Raw genomic sequence first — 19,948 nt, 5'->3', positions numbered from 1 at the left:
TGTTAGGAGTGCCTAGCACCTTGAAGAGAACACGTGTTGCAATGCAAGTATGGATGTGTTGCAATTCACGTACATTGAGGTTGTGTGGGGTACAAAGCTAGTTTCTATCCTATCATGGGTGAATTAGAATGACATGCATCAACATTTGTTAAGCATACAGAGAAAGTGCTTAACATATTCATCATCTACTAAATGAAGTACCATAATCAAGTAAGTGACAAACTTAATATACTTAGAGCAACTACTTAAACTAAGTAAAGAGGAGAACATTACAAAAGAGGAATAACCACGTGTTTGATGAATCTAGCTTCTTCAATTACAAGAGATTTGTGAAAGACATTAAGTGACGTTTTTAGCATGATAAATAGGGGGAGAGAGTAGAAGTCATGGCCTACAATTGGTAAATAAAGAGAAACTTGAGAGAAGCTTATCATTTTGCTTTTATATCTCTTTTTGTCTTTGTGTCATTCCACGTTGCGGGAACAAAAGACAATTTTTTATGTTTTGTATATTCGTTGTCTTCTATTACATTGTTTGATAGTGTCAATGTCGATGTCCATGTTGGCGTACTTAACAACATTATATTTCATTTTGGGAATTTCATCATTTGTATCCTCGATCTCAAACTCCACATTGGCGTACTTAACAACATTATATTTCATTTTTGGAATTTCAACAAATAATAACTCATGAGTCATGCTTGTGAATTTCAGCATTCTTATCCTCAATCTCAAAATAGTCTCTAGTAATAGCTTCTAAGAAAGTTGTTATATAACTGCCAAATTGGTAGAAAAGGACACATCACATGGGAAAGTTAAAGGCCAAGGAACGGGCACAAAACTGAGTGTTATTCTGTATGACATTGAGCCATTTTAATCTGTCTTATTCTATATGAGATTGAGCCAGTTTCTGTAGGAGATTGAAGAAAAGCAGATGGGATGCCAAAGAGAAACTAGTTGAGTCTATGATGAATACCCAATTGTTTTCAAGGGAAAGAAGGCGGTGGCGGTATTATGGGCTTTCATTATGGGTTTTGCTGTGTTCTATGGCTATTTGATTTGTTCTATGGCTGCCTCATCGAGATGTCTCCAAAACATCGTACATTTTCAGCATATGATCCCATGGAATATAAATCAATGGTAGTGGCAAAGAAGTTAAATGGCAGAGAATGGTTTTAGTTGGACAATGTCCCACATGTTCAAGCAAAGGTGAATGGAAAAGAGGTGATAAAGAGGCTTATTCATGCTAAAGTGGAGGCCTTCTCAAGGTGGTCTTATAGCTCGACGTAGCAATGGAATTTCTCAAGGTTTATATGTGCTCTGCTAGCAAAGGTGTTATTGGCAACAATGTAGTTTTTTTGATAATATGTATTTGTGCAGAGGAAACAATATTATGTACTATTTGTATATTGCCTTTGGCTTTTTATTAATAGTAATGGAAAAAAAAAAAGTTGTTATATAATATGTTGTTCCATCATCAGTTTTACATGGTCGTAAAAATGCATGAGTCTTCTTGGAAATGATAAGAGTAATGGCACTCCTAGTAGAAATAAAGTCCAATACTTCTTCTTGGTGCCTCATTCAATTTATTCAACAAGAGATACTATAATAATCGCATGCATACAAATGCATATTTGATCACTTGATTTTCCTACACTTATTGTACCCAAAAACTTTTCCACATACCAGGATTCGTTGGCATCAATGAAACCATAAACACCTTAAATTTGAAGAAGTCGATTTAACATATAGTTGGTATGTGACGTGTGACATTTGTTGACAACATTTGTAGAGACATCATCACATTCTTGATCACCATCGACAAAAAGTATAACATCTATACAGAAACGTGACTGGATCAATAAAAATAACTCTTCAAACTAGACACGCGAACATACAATCACGCTGTACACATACAGAGATGAACCATTTAGTTATGCATAGTACATCATACTATTGTTATTGATTCCGAAATCGTTTTCGGCCAAACCGGTTAAGCTGAAACCGAACCGTTGTCGATTCCTAGAGTCTGGCTACAAGTACAACACACCTTCCTCTGCCCCAGATGTATACGTAGCGTAGACCACCGTCGGCATCTCTCTCTCTCTCTCTCTCTCTCTCTCTCTCTCTCTCTCTCTCTCTCTCTCTGTGTTTTCTCAGGAATCGATGGGTTGGGGAGGAATCCTGGGATTTGAACATGGGATCATACAGGCTCCCCTCGGCCCCAACATCTCTGGACCTTACCTCGTTGCTGCTGTTGCCAACGCTGGTGGCATTGGACTCCTCCGAGCCCCTGACAAGGTTTAGTCTTTACATCACATTTTATCTGGGTTTTCTTTTCTCATTGCTGTGTGTGTGTGTGTGTGTGTGTATATATATCTTTGTGTATGTATATATATGCATGCGTACATGTAATCTATCTATTTATCTATCTATCTATAGCTATTGCTACTTTTGAAAAAATTGAAGCCCCCTCAGAAATTTCTAATAATCGTGCATTATATTATACACATGTTTCTAATTAAGCTGTTGTATATAGTTCTTCCACAATTGGGCATTTCCTTGAATCTACAAATTTTTCAACCTTTGAAAATTTTAGGTTTCAAACAATATATCTTTTATATCCTTGGGCATTTATTGCATTTGAAGTGTCAGAAAGTTTGAGGAATCAAATTAGAGCATGGATCCTCAATTATTTCTGATTACTCTGTTATAATATATATATACATACATACATACACACACACACACACACAATTGGTCTTTAACACATCGTATTTTGCAGCATTGGGTTTTTGAATTTGAATGTGGACCAATAAGCTTAAACTTGAAATTGTAAATATCAACCTGGAAATTTTTTTAACTACACTACGTTATGTATAGACATCATTAATGCTTTATATATTAAGTTTTTCTGACCTTGGGCAATTTCTTTAAATTTTCTTTTATTTTATTACAATTTTGAAAACAAATATAAGGTTTATATAAAGCTCGAAAATGAGCTTCAAATAAAGAAAATCATTGTTTCTATGGCAAATTTCTCTCTCTATCTCTCTATATATAAGAGCTGTATCTTATTCACCAAGTTTTCACATGCATTTGGGTTCGAATCTTGGCATATGTACTACTTTACTAGATGCTACAAGTATGCCACTATGGAATGTAGAGGTTGAATGCACGACCTTGTGATCTCCACCAGACAACCTTATCAACTGACCTACGGCCGTCTGGGCACTCTCCCTCTCTCACTGCCCCATTTTAACTGCGTTTTTCTTTAGGATTGCCCATATGTTGTGAGAGAGCTCATTCGCCAGACAAGGAAGCTTACAAGCAAACCCTTCGGAGTTGGTGTTGTGTTGGCATTTCCACATGAGGAGAATATTAAGGCCATTTTGGAGGAAAAGGTTGCAGTTTTGCAAGTCTACTGGGGTGATTTTCCAAAGGAAATGGTGGATCGAGCTCATGAAGCTGGGGTCAAAGTCATACATCAGGTATTTGGATTTGTGGTTTTTCCCCTTCATTTATAATTTCCTCATTTCCTCACTTTTTTTGCATGTTTTGTTTCCTTGCTTTACTTTTATAATTAGATTTTCCTTCTCACAATGTTTTGATGGGGACATTACTCTCCCAATTCTACATATAATGCATAGCTTCCTCTCCTTCTCTTGTAGCATTTACATTGAATTTTCATGCTCTTTTAAACACATTCTTAAGGGTTCTTTCCTCCATCTCTCCACCACACCTAAAACATGGCAATTTGACCTTCTGCAGTAAAGAAACTTATAGATTTTGAAAGATCTTGATCTTGCCTATGGCAAAGTTTAGGAGTATATCTCAATTTCGAAGTTGTGGTTTATTCTACACTTTCATTAAAGGAAATCGAGTCTCTATATAGAACTTGTCTTCTATCGATTTTTTTTTATCTCTTTACATCAGACAGTTACAATGTCAGTTTGCATGCTACATTCTTAAAGAGATAAGATAGCTATAAATGTGCATGGAGTAATATATTCGGCTTGCGACAAAATGCTTTCTGTATGACATACTATTTTTTCTTGATTTTTGGGCTTACATTTTTTTTGTCTTAAACTTACATGTAAGGTTGATAATGTGTACGAAATCAATAAAATTTGGTGAATTTATATACATACATATATATGTATGTATGTATGCATATGGACACACACATACATACATACGTTCAAGTTTTCAGCTGTGATTGATTGTCATGTACAGGTGGGTACTGTTGAAGCGGCTAAGAAAGCAGCAGCTGCTGGAGTGGATGCTGTGATTGTTCAAGGTGTTGAAGCAGGAGGTCATGTGATTGGCCAGGTATTGTTTGATTAAAGTTTTTTACAATAACACGTTTCTCTTATCACAATAGGTAGGATTAGGGAAAAATGACACTCTACATTTACTATTGTAATATTATGCAAATGACATAAAAGAAAACGGGAAATGAGAAAGCGATAGAATATTCTTTGATTCACTTGGTCCCATCAAATAAAGGGACGAAGAGGGTGGTCAGGGCTGTTTCCATATGCTATATGCACAACTGCAAAGCTCATGTTGCAGTTGTATCAGGCGCGACTTCCTTATATAGTGACCTTGTAGTTTGGTGTTCTAATGATCTCTACAGGTAAATCAAATTGGAACAAAAATTACTTTTTTTTGTTGTCAAAATGACTATTTCTTCACTTTTATTTTCCTCATGATGTCTCCCTTGCAGCTGACAGCTTTCTCATTCTCTGTCTTGCTACATTCTAAGTTCAAATCTCCTCTTTCTTTTCTAGGATGATGTATATAACATCCGCGACTGAACTTAAAAGCATTCTCAGACTAAAAAATTAAAAAATTTATGTCTACTTTCTAAATTCTAAGATCTTGTTTGTATTAATCCAGTCTATTGAGTTTTAGTGTTTGGGGTACTTTTCTACGCTTAAAGGGGATGAGTTGGCCATGTAGTTTCTCAAATGCCACATATAATCGAGAGAAAGGGGATGAATTGAGCATATAATTAATCCAACTAGCCCATATAATTGCTCTTTGAGGGGTTGATGTAAGGTTGTTTGAGGAAATAAGGAAGTCTCAGGAGCATTTTGGGAAAGAAAAACTACGAAATACTTCATACACTTTCTTTTTGATGAATTATTTATGAATAAGCCATGAATTGCAGATGGGCCTTGTATCGCTTCTTCCCATGGTTGTGGACTGTCTACAAGGAACAAATATTCCAATAATTGCTGCTGGTGGTATTGCTGATGCACGTGGTTATGTTGCTGCTTTAGTGTTAGGGGCACAAGGTGTTTGTCTTGGAACACGGTATCATTTAAAATTCCGTTTGAGAAGCAATTTAAAATTACCTCGAATATTTATCTCCCAAAATTTCAAGCTTTGCTCTAACTATATATGATTTGATTGTGAAATGTGAAAGCTTTGTCGCATCCAAGGAGGCTAATGCACATCATTTATATAAGGAAAGCTTGATCAATGCCTCTATTCATGACACCGAATATACATCACATTTTGGTCGTGCAAGATGGCCCAATGCTCCACATAGGATAATCAAGACACCTTTCTATTTGAAGTGGAAGACCGAGCTCCATGAGAATGAAAATGAGTTTCAACAACCTTCAATTGGTCGAACTGTGATTTATGGCGAGGTATTGTAGATATCTTCTGGGAAATTCAGTGCAATTATACTGGATAATTCACAATGCAAAGAAATTGAGCTCCGTTACTTAAAGATGAGTACATTTAAAATAGGGCAGTTCGAAAGCTTTCCTGAATAATATGTATATATGCATGTATTTGTATGTAGATACTATACACAATCTTTTTTTTTTTTTCTAATGGTGCTTTGCTCTACTATTATTAGGAAAAAATTATATCGCGTTTCTCTGGCATTGCACCCAATAGCTCAGCAACTGGTGAGGTTGAGAATATGGTTATGTATGCTGGTGAGGGTGTAGGACTCATAAAGAACATTCAAACAGCTGGTCAGATTGTTAGAAGCCTAGTGGAAGGTGCTCAAGATATCATAGATCATAGATTGATTGGTCTCATTGAAACCTCAACTAATAAGATGGAGAATATTTCTGTGGTTTAAGGCAGGACTCCACTTTGTGAAAGGTTTGTGAGGTGTAGTTGTATATTGATGTATCATGTTGAATATCATCCATCCTTGGTACTAAGAAAAATAATGAGAATAAAATATTGCACAGAGGTTTTTGATGAAGATAATATTGGCCTCCATAACATCTCTTTTTTTTGGGTGAAAACACATAATTATATTAATTGCATGTAAAACCACAATCAAAATACTTGTTGACTACCGTCACGAGTCACTACATAGGTTGTGAGACATTCTCAAGTGCCACTAATCAAGAAATATGTCGACTTGGGGAAACAATCCCCATATGCTCTAAGATTCAAAGTTGCCAATTTAATAGTCCTTTCACCTTACTTAGATAAGCTTGTATTCCTTGTCTACCATTAAACATAAAAACATCATGCATTTCCCAACTATGTTGCAAACTCCAATACTTGAAAAAGTTAAAAATGATGCCCATCTTATCATTTTGGCTATTTTTGTGTATGTTGAGCAAGCACCCATTGTGTAGGCATCAAGTAATATTGTGATAAAAGTTGCCAAATATCTTATATGTATTTTCAAGGCTTAATAGCAATTTTTTTTATCTCTCTGGATCATTTGGTTACATTAAGATTAATTACGAATAAAGTTCATTACAAGGAAAAACACTCTATTGTTGTTTTGTTGATATAAAAAAAACTTTTGACATTGTATCATGAAGGGCACTTTTGACATAATTCAACGTAACAATTAGTGATTCATTCCACTATATAGACAATAATGGCCCTCTAAGGTAAAAAGTTTGTTTAGAAACTTATCGACCATGTTGTTTTATATATGTACCAAGAATGCGATGAATGTAATAGTAGATATAAACTAATTGAGAATGCTTGTTTGTCCAATTAACAAACGAAAATATACTTCCATTAATTGGAAGTTTATGGATTGGCATATAATAATGATTCTTTATTACATATGCCATGAGAACAATAAGAATGAAAGCTTTGTTTCCAATTTGTTCTATGATTTATTATTGCAAATCCTTCTTATTGGAATGTCTATGTTTTGCTCGTTACATATGTTGACATATATAGATGCTTTCTCTTAAACTATTCCTTTCATAGTGCGAAAACTTTGTTTTGAAAATAACATGAATATAAATTTTAATGATATATGATGCTAACCAATGTGACGGAGCATAAATGGGGATTGCAAATATCTAGATAATACTATAAAATGTGTTTGTGGTTTGTGATACACGGCATTGTTATGTGTTCAATGTTGCTCATCTTATATGCATGTTATGAGTTATTTTCACATTGAATATTGTTAATGTTACATGGCAAAATGTTAATTATATAGCATGATCCCCCAATCCAATTAAAAAAAACACAAAGTCCAACAATAGAACCCTTTATTATTTGGTAGACTATGACAACCTTAGAACATTTTTCAAGTTGACCTCAATGGGTATACCATTGTACAAATATTTCTCTTACAACATGAGCAAGAATACAAAGAAAAGAGGTTAAAAGCAACAAACTATGAGTATTAATGGAATATGTATTTAGCCTTTCTAAAAAAAACCACAATAATCTAATTTGTACACTCTTAAGTTTAGTTTACTAGAATATGTAGTTAATCATAATTCGCATCCTACGATGGGTAGTTTCTCGGTATTGTTCCTAAACATGAGTGGCATTTTTTTGTTGACAAATCTAGTGTTATAAATATTGGCTCTACAAGGGCCAAAGCAGGAGTGATATTCTAGGGCTTCTTAGGTTTGATGACATGACGTATACACAACATTTAGTTGTTTTTAAGTTCTCTTAATTGTAAAGCCATGTTGGGTTTGTTATGTTGCATTATTACCCAATATAATTTGGGCGCCCTTTCAAAAGTTAGCTTTCTCTTTTTTGGAAAAAAAGAAAGAAAGCTTTCTCTAGAGCAACCATGAGGTCACCCACCCTTAGGCATTGGGGTCTATGGTACAACAATAGTATGGGTACTTCGTCGATTGTCTATCTCCATGGGAGAACCTACCACACACATGTGTATGCAGGATATCCGATAAGGAGAAATATGATAGATATGGCAGTTTCCGCAGCCTATCCAAGTTGTTTGGGGAGGAGTTGTAACTTGTCTTTTATGTTTCGGTTGATATACATATTGGCTATGAATGTCAATCGGGCCATACTCAAGATGGCGGTGACACCTAAGAGTCCTAATTTGTGGGTAAGGCGATACATCACCATGCCATGTGATTGATACATACATACATACATAGATACATACATACATACATACATACATACATACATATGTATACAATATATATATATATATATATGTCTATATATGCATATATGTATATATGAATATGTATGTATATATGCGTGTGTATATATGTATATTGGGGGCTAGTTCTGTAAATATTCAAAAGTGCGGGAAGCAAAATGAGAAGTCTACTTATCCGACCTTTTATTCTGGATGTATGTACTATGTATATGTATGTATGTAGTTAGTTATCTCAAAAAATTTCTAATTATTTCATTTATTGAATTCAAATTATTTGTGCTTTACAATTGGATAGTGGAGAGAAGAAGTCCATCGCCATAACACACACACACACACAGCTTCATCGCCATCGCTGACTGCTAATGGGGTTCGAAGAAGAAGAAGAAGACGAAGGAGTATCGCCTCAGACATATGGCGATGGAGAGGTGCCTGTGCAGAAGACGAAGACGAAGAAGAAGGACGAGGATGGTGATCATCTTCTTCCTCCTCCTCACCAACGTCACGAATGGCATTCCAATCGTGTCCGAGAGACCTTCCTCTCTTTCTTCGCGTCCAAATCTCATGCCATCGTTCCTTCCAGTCCCTCCGTCCCCGTCGACGATCCTACACTTCTCTTCGCTAATGCAGGTATTCCTTCTTTCCCCATTTTTTCGTCGATTTTCTATTTCATTTTCCTTCTCCTTCTCCTTCTTCTCCATTGCCTCTTCTTTCTTCTTCTATCTCTTAATTAATTAATATTTTTCTTCTTCTCCAATGTTTTTCCTTCATTCGTATTATTTTCCAATTCCTCTATCGTTTCTTCTTCATTCTTCTCCTTCTCTACTGTTTCCTCTTTATTCTTCGTGTTCTTCCTTTTCTCCATTTTTTCTTCTTCTTGTTGATCGCAACCTTCTTCTTTATCATCACTGTCTTCTTCGACTTCTAATGCATTGTATTGTTTCTTCTCATTATAAGTATATGAATTGATCCTTGTAAAAATGACAAACAAAAGATCCACTCGACAAAGTCTCTCTTTGATCTCTGTAAAGATAAAACTGATCTGTTTAAAGATAAGAATACAAACTATTCTCATAAGAAGCATAATCAGTTATCCTCTTCCAATGGTATGCATATGTAAATCTTCTAACCATGTTTATATTGTCTCTCTTTGAAGAAATCATATGCCTTTCCTTGAAGTTATTGATCAATTCAGAAAAATCCTTCTTATTCTGGACATTAGAAAACAATAACATTTATGTCTCTTCATTGTATGCAATCAAAGTCACATAACCCGTGTTTTCTTGTGATTTCTAGTTACTGCTGAAACATATGCCTTCTGTTGAAGGTATGAAATAATTCAAGTATTTTTTAGTGTTTGAAACTGTGTTTTCATATCACTTTCTCTACCATTTGTATATAACTTCTTCATAACCTTCTTCTGCGTTGTATGGCTGTGAAAAGGATGCTTTTTGCGTATAGATTCTTCTTAACAACCGAAAACAATGGTCTGACTATCTATTGTACTTAAAACCTAGATCTAGCCAAATCATAGTCTGTGTCTCTCGTGTTTTGAAACCTCTCCCTTTCTACCTGAAGGTGAAATTATCAATTCAATCCTTTTAAGTGTTGAAGCAACTATAAAACAATGATCTCGTACCACTTTTCTTTGACATGCAATGAAACCTAGATCTAGTACTGGCCATACCATAGCCTTTGCATTCCTTCACAGTGTTTAAATACCTTCCTTTTTGCTAAGGTATGAATTATTTCAACCGTTCTTACTGCTGAAAATAATTGGAATCTTGAAATCTTGAAGCTGTGAATAAATTCAAACCTTCTTAATGTTTAAACTACTTTAAAAAACATTATCTTGTTACAGTTTTCCGCAATATTGTATTCAATCTAGATTTAGTTCCAGACACATCATAACATGTGTTGTCTTGAGCATGCTTCCTATGTTGAAACATTGTCCTTTTTCCTTGAAGGTATGAATCAATTCAAGTCTATTTTTCTTGGAACGGTGGATCCTCGGAGTCAGTTAGGACAATTGAAAAGAGCATGTGATACTCAAAAATGCATCCGTGCGGGTGGGAAGCACAATGACTTGGATGATGTTGGGAAGGATACGTATCACCATACCTTCTTTGAGATGCTGGGTAATTGGTCTTTTGGTGACTATTTCAAGCGTGAGGCAATCGATTGGGCATGGGAGCTACTGGTGGATGTAAGTTTGGAACTTTTTTTCATTCTCAATGGTAAATGCATTTAGAGGAAAACTTCAAATACTCCCAGTGTTTTCTCTACTTCTCCAAATGTCTCTAAGTTTTTGTTATTTCTGCAAGTGCTCTTGGTCAATCCCCAAAAGACGAATTATATAGTCAATTCGTCCCACTTCTCTCAATTATATGGTCCTTCCCTCCCATTTTTCTTCATTTAAAGGTTGTCTCGGGTCATCCAAGGAATATAACGAAAACTCATTGGCATTAGATGAAATGACGAAAATATCAGGGGTATGTCGGTATGTTTCCCATAAATTTACTCTATTTCTTTATCACTCTTTGTATTCCCTCTTTTCTTTCAATCTGGTACTTCTATTTACCATTTAAGGCTTAAAGCTGAGTACATTCTGACATTCATAAGTTTGAACTTATGACCGATCTTATTCTTATAATGGTTTAATTATTTTTGGATGTAATTGTAGCCTACTATTTTTGTAATTGTGCACAAGAAATCTCTATGCTAAACGTGACTAGCCTTGTATTGTAATGTTTACTACTAGGATATTTTGTACTTTGTATTGTAACCTAGTATTTCCTTAAAACTGAATAAGAAATCTCTATGCTAAACACGATTAGGATACTTTTAACTATGTAAACTCTGACTAATGGTTATGGTGCTGTCATGGTTGTAAAAATGATTATCTTGGCTATAATTGTTTTCTCACATGCAAACCTTTATGAATAATTTACTGTGATAATATTCATCTGTCTTAGAAAATTGCATTTCAAGGAGATGTTTAGCTTATATGAAAGAATTTATGATTACCATTGCTGTATTATGCATCCAATGTATCGATTTTCTCTGGTTATTAGATTCATCAGGTTGTCACTCAATGTTGACGTGTTTTTCTGTGCCTTCTTTCTATACTTATTGATCTATGAATTGTCAAACCGGAAAACATCTATAATCTATTGAAGAAAAATCTAATGCTTGTACATCTATCCTTCAAATGCTTAAATAAGTCTAGAGAAATAAAGATTCCAAATTGACTAGTTTGTACACGTTTAAGAATTTTAGGATCTTTGCTCTTTAGAGATACATGGGTAACAAGCTGATTAGTGTATCACAAATTTCCAGAAACTAGTTTGTAACAAACACAAATTTGTGGTACAGCAAGACTGGGGCTTGTGTAATAATGGTGCACAAAATACGATTTTTTAAGAACCACACAATTACGAGATTAAGAGGAAGGAAGAGCTGGGGTTTGGAAGAGGAAAAACTGTGGTTTTTAATGGAGGGCTAGGTTGGCTATTATATATGCAGGAAGCTTGCCTTTCAAAAAGGGGAAAAGATGAATACTTGGGTAGAGACCAGACAAGAGGTTACTTGCCAAACAAGAACAATGAAGTGCAGTTTTCTGGAATTTCACAAAAGCGCCATCAAATTGAAGCTGATTTTGATATTGCACTGATCTAATTTTATGTTTCGGAAACTAGTTTGAGGCTTTGACTTAACTACTAGTACACAAAGTGTTTCTAGAACAACTTTGAACATATTTGTGTAATTCAAGATTAAGTTTGTATCAGTGTCGTTTCCTTTCACTTTAATACGCCGAAATCTTAGGAAATTGTGGGGTGCATACAGTTAATGACGAATAGGATATTATGAATGAAATTGAAAGTAAAAAGCAAGCAGCTGGGTTTTTGCTCCATCTGGAAGCAAAGAGTAGGAAGCATTGGAAACCCCTGTTTTATTTCAGGGAAAATATGATCGACCTTGAGCATCACAGCTCTTATGAGCTAACTTTTTGTGATTTGATATCTTCTATATTCTATTCTTAATACACCAAGACTGGTTTGACTGAACTATGATCCCCTAAATATAGGTGTTCAAGCTACCACAAGATCGTCTGTATGCTACTTACTTCGGTGGCGATGAAAAGCTTGGTCTTCTTCCAGACATAGAAGCAAGAGATATTTGGCTAACACATCTGCCAGCTGGAAATGTCTTGCCATTTGGTTGCAAGGTTTTTATATCTAATTATGTCTATTTTTTATGAAGGTTTTGGTTTTTTTTTTTTTTTGTAAAGTTATAAGAATCAAGGCATTGGTCATTTTTAGATCTGTGTTGCACTTCTGTTATCAGGATAACTTTTGGGAAATGGGTGACACTGGGCCTTGTGGTCCATGTACAGAAATTCACTTTGACAGACTTGGCAACCGAGATGCATCCGCACTTGTCAACAATGATGATCCAACATGTATAGAAATTTGGAACCTTGTGTTTATTCAGGTAACCATGATGCATCTATCAATGATTTGTGGTGCAATACAGAACCTGATAATCATGTAATAAAACGTACACCATAGGGAAGCATTTAACAATGGGAAAATGCTCACTGGGTTTTTTCTTATTTCACCCTACAGTTCAATAGAGAGATTGATGGGTCACTTAGGCTTCTACCTGCTAAGCATGTTGATACTGGGATGGGTTTTGAGCGCTTGACATCTATTCTACAACAGAAAATGAGCAATTATGATACAGATCTCTTCACTCCCATATTTGATGCAATACAGAAGGTTGAGATTTATTCAATCTTGTTTATGTTGTGTCACCCAATCATGTGATTTAGAAATATTATAAATTATGTGTTATGAGTTATGTATACACCTTTGTGATACACTCTAACATCACCAACATCCTTTTTTGGGGTTTTCTTGGTATATAGGTCACTGGTGCAAGAAAATATTCTGGGAAGGTTGGAAGGGAAGATGAAGACAATGTGGATATGGCCTATAGGGTGATCGCCGATCATATTCGAACTCTGAGTTTTGCTATTGCTGACGGTTCTCGCCCAGGTAACATTTAGTTAGCCAACTTTTTTGCTTTTTGGTTTATTTTATAAAGCATATTTCTAGCTTATTTTCCCTATTCTAGGTAATGAGGGCCGGGAATATGTGTTGCGGCGCATTCTGAGACGAGCTGTGCGTTATGGTAGGGAAGTTTTGAAGGCTCAAGAAGGATTTCTCAGTGGGTAAGCTTAGTTTGTAATGCTGATGTGTTTGGGAGTATTGATCACACATCAGATTATTTACTAAACTCAAAAGACAATTAAGGGAAAAACTTAATTAAGAGAACTAATTATGACAGTAAAATAAGTGCTACCAGAGAGGCCTTACCACATGTGTAAAATAGAAGTCAACTTCTCGTAAAGTACAAATACAAGGAGTGGCACTCACTTACTAGTCACAGGGTTCTAAGAGAAATTAGCAATAGAAGCTTACCAGCATACTTCTCACCATATTGACTGCGCATCAAGATAATGGCTAGCAATATATTAAACACCTATCATTCTGAATCAGACTTGTTCCTGATTTTGTGCAACTGATGGCCCCAACTTTTCCTGAGCTACACAAGAATGAAGAGAAAATAAAGGACATAATAACAGAGGAAGAAGTCAGCTTTGGAAGGACTTTGCTTAAGGTTACCTTATATGTTTGTGATAGCCATATATATTGCTTTAGTCTTTCGTTTAAATTTAATTCAGGATTATTACATATCTCCAGGGTATAGACAAGTTCAAAAAGGCTATTGCAGACATTGCAGATGGAAAATTAAATGGGCAGGTATGTCAATCTGCATTTCAAAAATCCTTATGGAAAATGTTCAAGGTTCTGGATCGGGAATAACAATATCCTTTATGAGTTTGTGAAGTAGTAAACTTGGTGTTCCTATGTATCTTGTTGAGATGGATGTTTGCATCTGATTATGACCATTGGATTTCTGCAGGAGGCATTTGTCCTGTGGGATACATATGGTTTTCCTATTGATTTGACACAGGTAAGTGTATATATTCTAGATCTCTTGTGGCATCATTTTGAACTTGAAAATTTCTATTAATTTGGATATTTGATTTGTTATATAGTAACATGTACTGATTTGCAGCTGATGGCGGAAGAAAGAGGTTTAGTAGTGGATGTGGAGGGTTTTAATAAGGCCATGGATGAAGCGAGGGATAGGGCAAGAGCTGCCAGAATAAAGGTGTTTGATTAAGTCAAATCAAACCATTTCTAGCTGTGGTGTGAAATTATTGTAACTCTTTCCTTTCTGATCTAAATGGTTTGTGCTAGTTTTGTTGATATATTTCAATGAATGTTCAAGTCTTGTGTGAAGCTGCTCTTAAAGTGGATTATAAGACAGCTCTTCTAGTTTGTGCAAACGTTTCTGCATGTGATGCATTTCATTAGCATACATAAGCCATAGCCATGGTATTGTGCATGTGAACATATACTGGGATATGGATGTGACCATATTCTGGGAACTGGGAAAGATCCCTTGCTGAGATAAAGTAGAAGACAATTGACAGCATCTAAAGTAATTCGTCATAGATAGTGTGAATATAGAACTTATCTGGATTTTTTAAGACCCTCATCTTGAGTCATTTATGGGTTTGGGTCGCAGACTGGTGGAAAGGTATTAGTCATGGAAGCAGAGGAAACAGCTGAATTACAAAAACGCAAGATTGAACCAACTGATGACAAGTTCAAATATATATGGCACAAGGTCAATTTTGTATTGTCTTGTTTTTACTTTTGTGCCGTTATTCATTCCATCCATAAAGGCTGCCTTTGAAAATGAGTCTGATGTGATTGCACAAAACATTTTACCTGATATTGAATCAGAATATCATTTGTTTATCAGGAACATTCTAGTGTCGTGAAAGCTATCTTCGCTGAATCAGGATTTGTGGAAAGCACCACAACTGACGAAGATATTGGAATTGTCCTTGAAAGTACAAACTTTTATGCAGAGCAAGGAGGCCAGGTCCTTTTATCAGTTGGATCTGTTTTGTGTATAATTAGTTTACAAATCTAATGCTGTTTGATCTTACTGCAGATATATGACACAGGAGTTCTGATTGGTCATGGTGGTACATTCGAGGTGAGAAGTGTCCAAGTGTATGGTGGCTATACATTGCATCTTGGATCTTTGAAAGAATCCAGCTCCAAGATATCTGTTGGTGAAGATATTGTAGCAAAGGTTGACTACGATCGCCGATCCCTCATTGCGCCAAACCATACATGTACACATTTACTCAATTTTGCTCTGAAGGTTTGTTACTTCTGAACTTTTTTTTTCCTCTTCCAAATATTCTATTTTCTACTTTTTGGGATTTCTGCATGATCATTCCAACCCTACTTGTTTATAGTCTGTATTAGGTGATCACATTGACCAAAAGGGTTCGTTGGTAGCTGATGATAAATTGCGATTTGACTTCTCCCATGGTTAGTATATTGATTTTCAGATTGATTATAATAGCAGTTTATTTTTTTATGGTTTATACTTGACATGCTGGTTGATGTGGATATGAGGGTTGTAATATATTGTATGAATTCGTTGTAACATTTCGGCATCTTTCCATTAATACCAAGGTGGACCTTCTTTAAAAAAAAAAAAGAGTTCATATGTAATCTGTGATGCAGGAAAGCCTATTGATCCGAAGGCTCTTCAAAAAGTAGAGGCCATAGTATCTCAACTGATAAAGGATGAACTAACTGTGTATGCAAAGGAAGCAAGCCTGGGCGCAGCTAAACGGATTATGGGTCTACGTGCTGTGTTTGGAGAGGTATTTGATGAAATTTTCTGGATCTTCAATATTTGTCCTTGTTTGTACATGCATGATTCACTCAACCAATTGGAAAATACTTTATTTCATTCACGCAGCTATTGAGAAATGTGAAGAGAGTATTTAGCAGTTTTCATGTTCTTGCTTCTTCAGTATTGAGTCTCAACCTTATTAATACTGAGTCGCCTTCATTGGCTTTTCAATCATTATTAGAAAAGGCCTATGTGCTATTTTTGTGCAGTTCTTTAACTATTCAAGGTTTTGTGAACTTCTCTAATGGTTATGCATTTTTCCTTTTGGTATAGGTGTATCCTGATCCTGTAAGAGTAGTCTCTGTTGGACAGCCAGTTGATGATTTACTACAAGATCCTGAAAACCCTAGTTGGGTCTCGATCTCTACAGAATTCTGTGGAGGTATATAAGAAACCTATTTAATCTGTTATTCATAACAATATTCTAAAAATCTTCAGAGTCACTGTATCTAAAATTTTGACAAACAAAATATGTGTTTCTATATTAATAGGTACACATCTTTCAAACACAAGAGAGGCCAAGGCATTTACACTCATCTCAGAAGAGGGAATTGCAAAGGGAATACGTAGAGTCACTGCCTTCACAACTGATAGGGCAATTGAAGCAATAAAAGAAGCAGATTCTTGTGCAGAAAGGATTGCTGCTGCCTCAAAACTTGATGGCATAGCGCTTGAGAAGGTAGTGAAGCTTGAAAGTTATAACCTCTCTCTCTCACACACACATCTATCACGTGAAATGTAATATTTTTGGTCTCGTAGGTCATATTTGACCTCCGAAGATGATAATAGAATCTATCTATCTATCTATCTTGTTAATGAAAAAAACCCAACTATATTAATAAATGTGTGCGAATAACGCTACAATGGTACCACAACTGAGTGGTGCCACAGCGACACGGGTAGTGGGAATGCTAAATCGCCAATAGAGAAGATGAACAGTCCACCGAGGAAAGAATTTCCACTTGCTCCAATAAACAAAACTGCCACATCAATACTCCCTTTAACTTGTGTATATTCTCTCTCTCTCTCTCTCTCCATGTTAGTGAGCACTCTCAATTGTGATATTCATTAGTAAAGTTCTTGAAAATCGACAGTTGAAGCCCACTTTCACGTGTATTACGTGAAAATTTTATATGTTTGGTTGCAACATTTATAATTAAGTTATTGAAAATTGGTAGTTGCTGCTAACTTTCACATGTATTATGTGAAATGCTACATGATAGGTAATATTTGTTTTTTCCAAAAATGATGGGTCATATTTTTTATCTCCTAAGACAGTAATAAAGCCTCCCTCTCTCTCTTGGGAGAAATTGCAAAGAGAGAATTTAGTATAGTGAAGAGTATTTTGGAAAAAATGAGGCGTGGTTTAGAAATACTACAAATATAAGGGGATTTATAGGGAATTTAATAAAAAAGTATGGGTATTGTAGTAAATGTTTTACATTACTTGAAGACGTTGACTATACTTTCACCCATTTTACTAACAGGAAGTGGCATCATTAAAAAGTTATGTAGATACTGCTGTTATTCCAGTCGCCAGGAAGGCAGAATTTAGGGATCAGGTTCTCCTATTGCAGGTATTGAGAATTTGATCTAGTAAGTTCATTTTTATGACATTTATAAATAGAAACCATCATCTCAAAATTGTTGGAATATAGGATCGTATCAGAAAATCTCAGAAGGCTGCATCTGAAGCTAATTTACACACAGCTATAATACTTGCCACTGAAACTGCTCAGAAGTCTGCTTTAGATGGTGACAGTTTCTGTGTGTTACGGATAGATGTTGGCCTTGATAGTAATGCTATCCGAGAAGCAATTACCAAAGTATTGGAGGAGCAGAAGGTAATATTTTTGTGCTGCTTGTAATAAAACACCAAATATTGGTGGTAGTTTTTAGTGCATTCTGTATGATTATGCCCATGAATGAGCTACAGAGAGAAGGTCAGTGAGTAGCATTTTTTTATTAGCAAGAATTTCATTACTATACTAATCTCAGTCTAGCACAGTTACGTATATACAATCTCATTCACAGGGATAATTACTCTTATCAATCTCAATCAGATAGTTACATGTATGCAAACTTCATTCATGGGGATAGGGTCTGTGAGAGCATTTTTTTCATACCTCAGAATTTCACTACGATATGATTGTCATTCTAACAGTCTCTCATTTGGTCACAACTCAAAATTATTGTCATTGTCATGTTGCAGGGGTTAGCAGTTATGATGTTCAGTGTGGATGTAGAAACCAGTAAGGTTCTGGTTTATGCTGGAGTCCCTGATGAGGTGGCAAGCAAAGGTCTTGTTCTTATTGATTGGCTTCAAAAAGCTTTGGAACCCATCAATGGTAAAGGTGGTGGAAAAGGTGGCCTTGCACAAGGACAGGCAAGTTTGACCCATGTTGAATACATGGTAAAATGGGTTCAGTATATATATATATATATATATATATATATATATCACTCTTCCAATATGATTGCAGGGGACCAATGCAGCAGGTATTGAGGAGGCCATGACTGTAGCTCAAAAGTTTGCATCAGATATACTAAGCAAGTAAAGTGGGAATCTTTTGCAATTTCAGAAGCTAAACATCAGCTGCTGGTTCTTTACGACACCCTTTTGTTTATTGGGTTTGGAATTGACTGCCCCATCTGAATTTGGGGCCCTAATTGATTGGAAGACAGAATTCTTATTTTTCAAGTTCTAAACAAAAGCTTCTTTTTCGTTAGTGTACAAAGGAGTACTAAAAGCATATTTGAAACTATTCTTTTGTAAAAAGCATCAGAAGAATCAGCTCAAAATAAAATAAAATGTCGGATTTACATACATTAAGGACTCGAATGATACTTGATTTTACTTATATGCGAAAATAACCACTCATCGAATTTTAAAAAGAATAACATACCTGTTACATTTAGCGCCTATCTACAACAAGCACGCTTACAAATATATTGTCTGATTACGATGAGGCAAATAAGATCAGGCTCTCCAAGTTTCCAGTGATAAAACTGAAGATGCTTCTCACAGAAAGACAAGGAAGTCTACTTGTTTATCCTTAAAGTTACCTAAAGATGCTTCACACAGAAAGACAAGGAAGTCTACTTGTTTATTCTTAAAGTTACCTAAACATGCTTGCTTGAGAAAGTGCCATGTAGTGTTGCCAGGGAAATATGAATAGCAAAGCAAATCAAAGAAGGTTTTCTCTCTCCCCCCAATCTCTTCTATGTCTCTCACGCTGTTAGTTTCATCAAATTGCATGCAAATTTATTAGAATTAATAGAACCCTATAGTTCATCAATTTTGATCTTGACATTCTAAAGTTTGTAAATGATTTTGGTTTTATCAAATCGCATACAGTTTTATTAGTGCTACTAGAATGTTATTGTTGATCTTGGCCTTTAAAAGTTTTTAATCCCACCAAATCACAATACAGTTTTATTAGTGCTACTAGAATGTTATTGTTGATCTTGGCCTTTAAAAGTTTTTAATCCCACCAAATCACAAGTAATTCGTACACCCAATATTTAAGATCATTGTGACCAATTAATTGTTACAATGAAAGTGATATGTGATGTTAAAAAGATTTGTGAAAATTTACATGTAAATCCGACATATAGTTGATAGCCTAAGATAACATGAGAATAGAGAAGTACTCGATGAGATTGCTTACTACTTTTCATGAAATTCAGGAAAACTTTC

General features: G+C 35.4%; 2 protein-coding genes across 3 annotated transcripts; both read left to right on the top strand.

The window, feature by feature from the left end:
* Window positions 1–2,102: 2,102 nt before the first annotated feature.
* Window positions 2,103–6,331, top strand: LOC147867963 (Aldolase-type TIM barrel family protein). The gene is made up of 6 exons (XM_087315884.1): window positions 2,103–2,300; window positions 3,278–3,490; window positions 4,236–4,331; window positions 5,176–5,321; window positions 5,434–5,662; window positions 5,878–6,331. Exons 1-6 carry the CDS (start codon window positions 2,166–2,168, stop codon window positions 6,106–6,108), a joined length of 1,050 nt encoding a protein of 349 aa, XP_087172010.1. The 5' UTR covers window positions 2,103–2,165; the 3' UTR covers window positions 6,109–6,331.
* A 2,368-nt stretch (window positions 6,332–8,699) lies between these two features.
* LOC147867962 (alanine--tRNA ligase-like) lies at window positions 8,700–19,077 on the top strand. Of its 2 annotated transcripts, XM_087315883.1 has the most exons (22): window positions 8,700–9,018; window positions 10,356–10,594; window positions 12,476–12,616; window positions 12,736–12,882; window positions 13,017–13,169; window positions 13,319–13,448; window positions 13,528–13,624; window positions 13,953–14,073; window positions 14,157–14,216; window positions 14,380–14,430; window positions 14,536–14,631; window positions 15,052–15,153; window positions 15,292–15,414; window positions 15,487–15,702; window positions 15,800–15,875; window positions 16,074–16,216; window positions 16,522–16,630; window positions 16,740–16,927; window positions 17,736–17,825; window positions 17,907–18,092; window positions 18,461–18,634; window positions 18,732–19,077. In XM_087315883.1, the coding sequence occupies exons 1-22, from the start codon at window positions 8,754–8,756 to the stop codon at window positions 18,804–18,806; spliced, it is 2,982 nt and encodes a 993-aa protein (XP_087172009.1). In that variant the 5' UTR covers window positions 8,700–8,753; the 3' UTR covers window positions 18,807–19,077. The 2 variants fall into 2 exon arrangements, with proteins under 2 accessions (XP_087172009.1, XP_087172008.1); XM_087315882.1 differs by having other exon boundaries at window positions 18,461–19,077.
* Window positions 19,078–19,948: the final 871 nt, after the last annotated feature.

Source organism: Azolla caroliniana, unplaced genomic scaffold (assembly GCF_043228905.1).
Source record: "Azolla caroliniana isolate FFs.n. ecotype wild unplaced genomic scaffold, voAzoCaro1.0.p SCAF_2, whole genome shotgun sequence".
Classification (NCBI taxonomy): Eukaryota; Viridiplantae; Streptophyta; class Polypodiopsida; order Salviniales; family Salviniaceae; genus Azolla; species Azolla caroliniana.
The sequence above is the reverse complement of the archived record's forward strand: the minus strand, read 5'-3'. Positions and strand labels throughout refer to the sequence as shown.

Excerpts from the sequence above, each read along its gene's own strand:
- LOC147867963 (XM_087315884.1), top strand. The coding sequence starts at position 2,166 with ATGGGTTGGGGAGGAATCCTGGGATTTGAACATGGGATCATACAGGCT. Across the intron at positions 2,301-3,277 it reads TCCTCCGAGCCCCTGACAAG|GATTGCCCATATGTTGTGAG; the intron begins GTTTAGTCTTTA and ends GTTTTTCTTTAG. Across the intron at positions 4,332-5,175 it reads GAGGTCATGTGATTGGCCAG|ATGGGCCTTGTATCGCTTCT; the intron begins GTATTGTTTGAT and ends CATGAATTGCAG.
- LOC147867962 (XM_087315882.1), top strand. The coding sequence starts at position 8,754 with ATGGGGTTCGAAGAAGAAGAAGAAGACGAAGGAGTATCGCCTCAGACA. Across the intron at positions 12,617-12,735 it reads TCTTGCCATTTGGTTGCAAG|GATAACTTTTGGGAAATGGG; the intron begins GTTTTTATATCT and ends TTCTGTTATCAG. Across the intron at positions 12,883-13,016 it reads GGAACCTTGTGTTTATTCAG|TTCAATAGAGAGATTGATGG; the intron begins GTAACCATGATG and ends TTCACCCTACAG.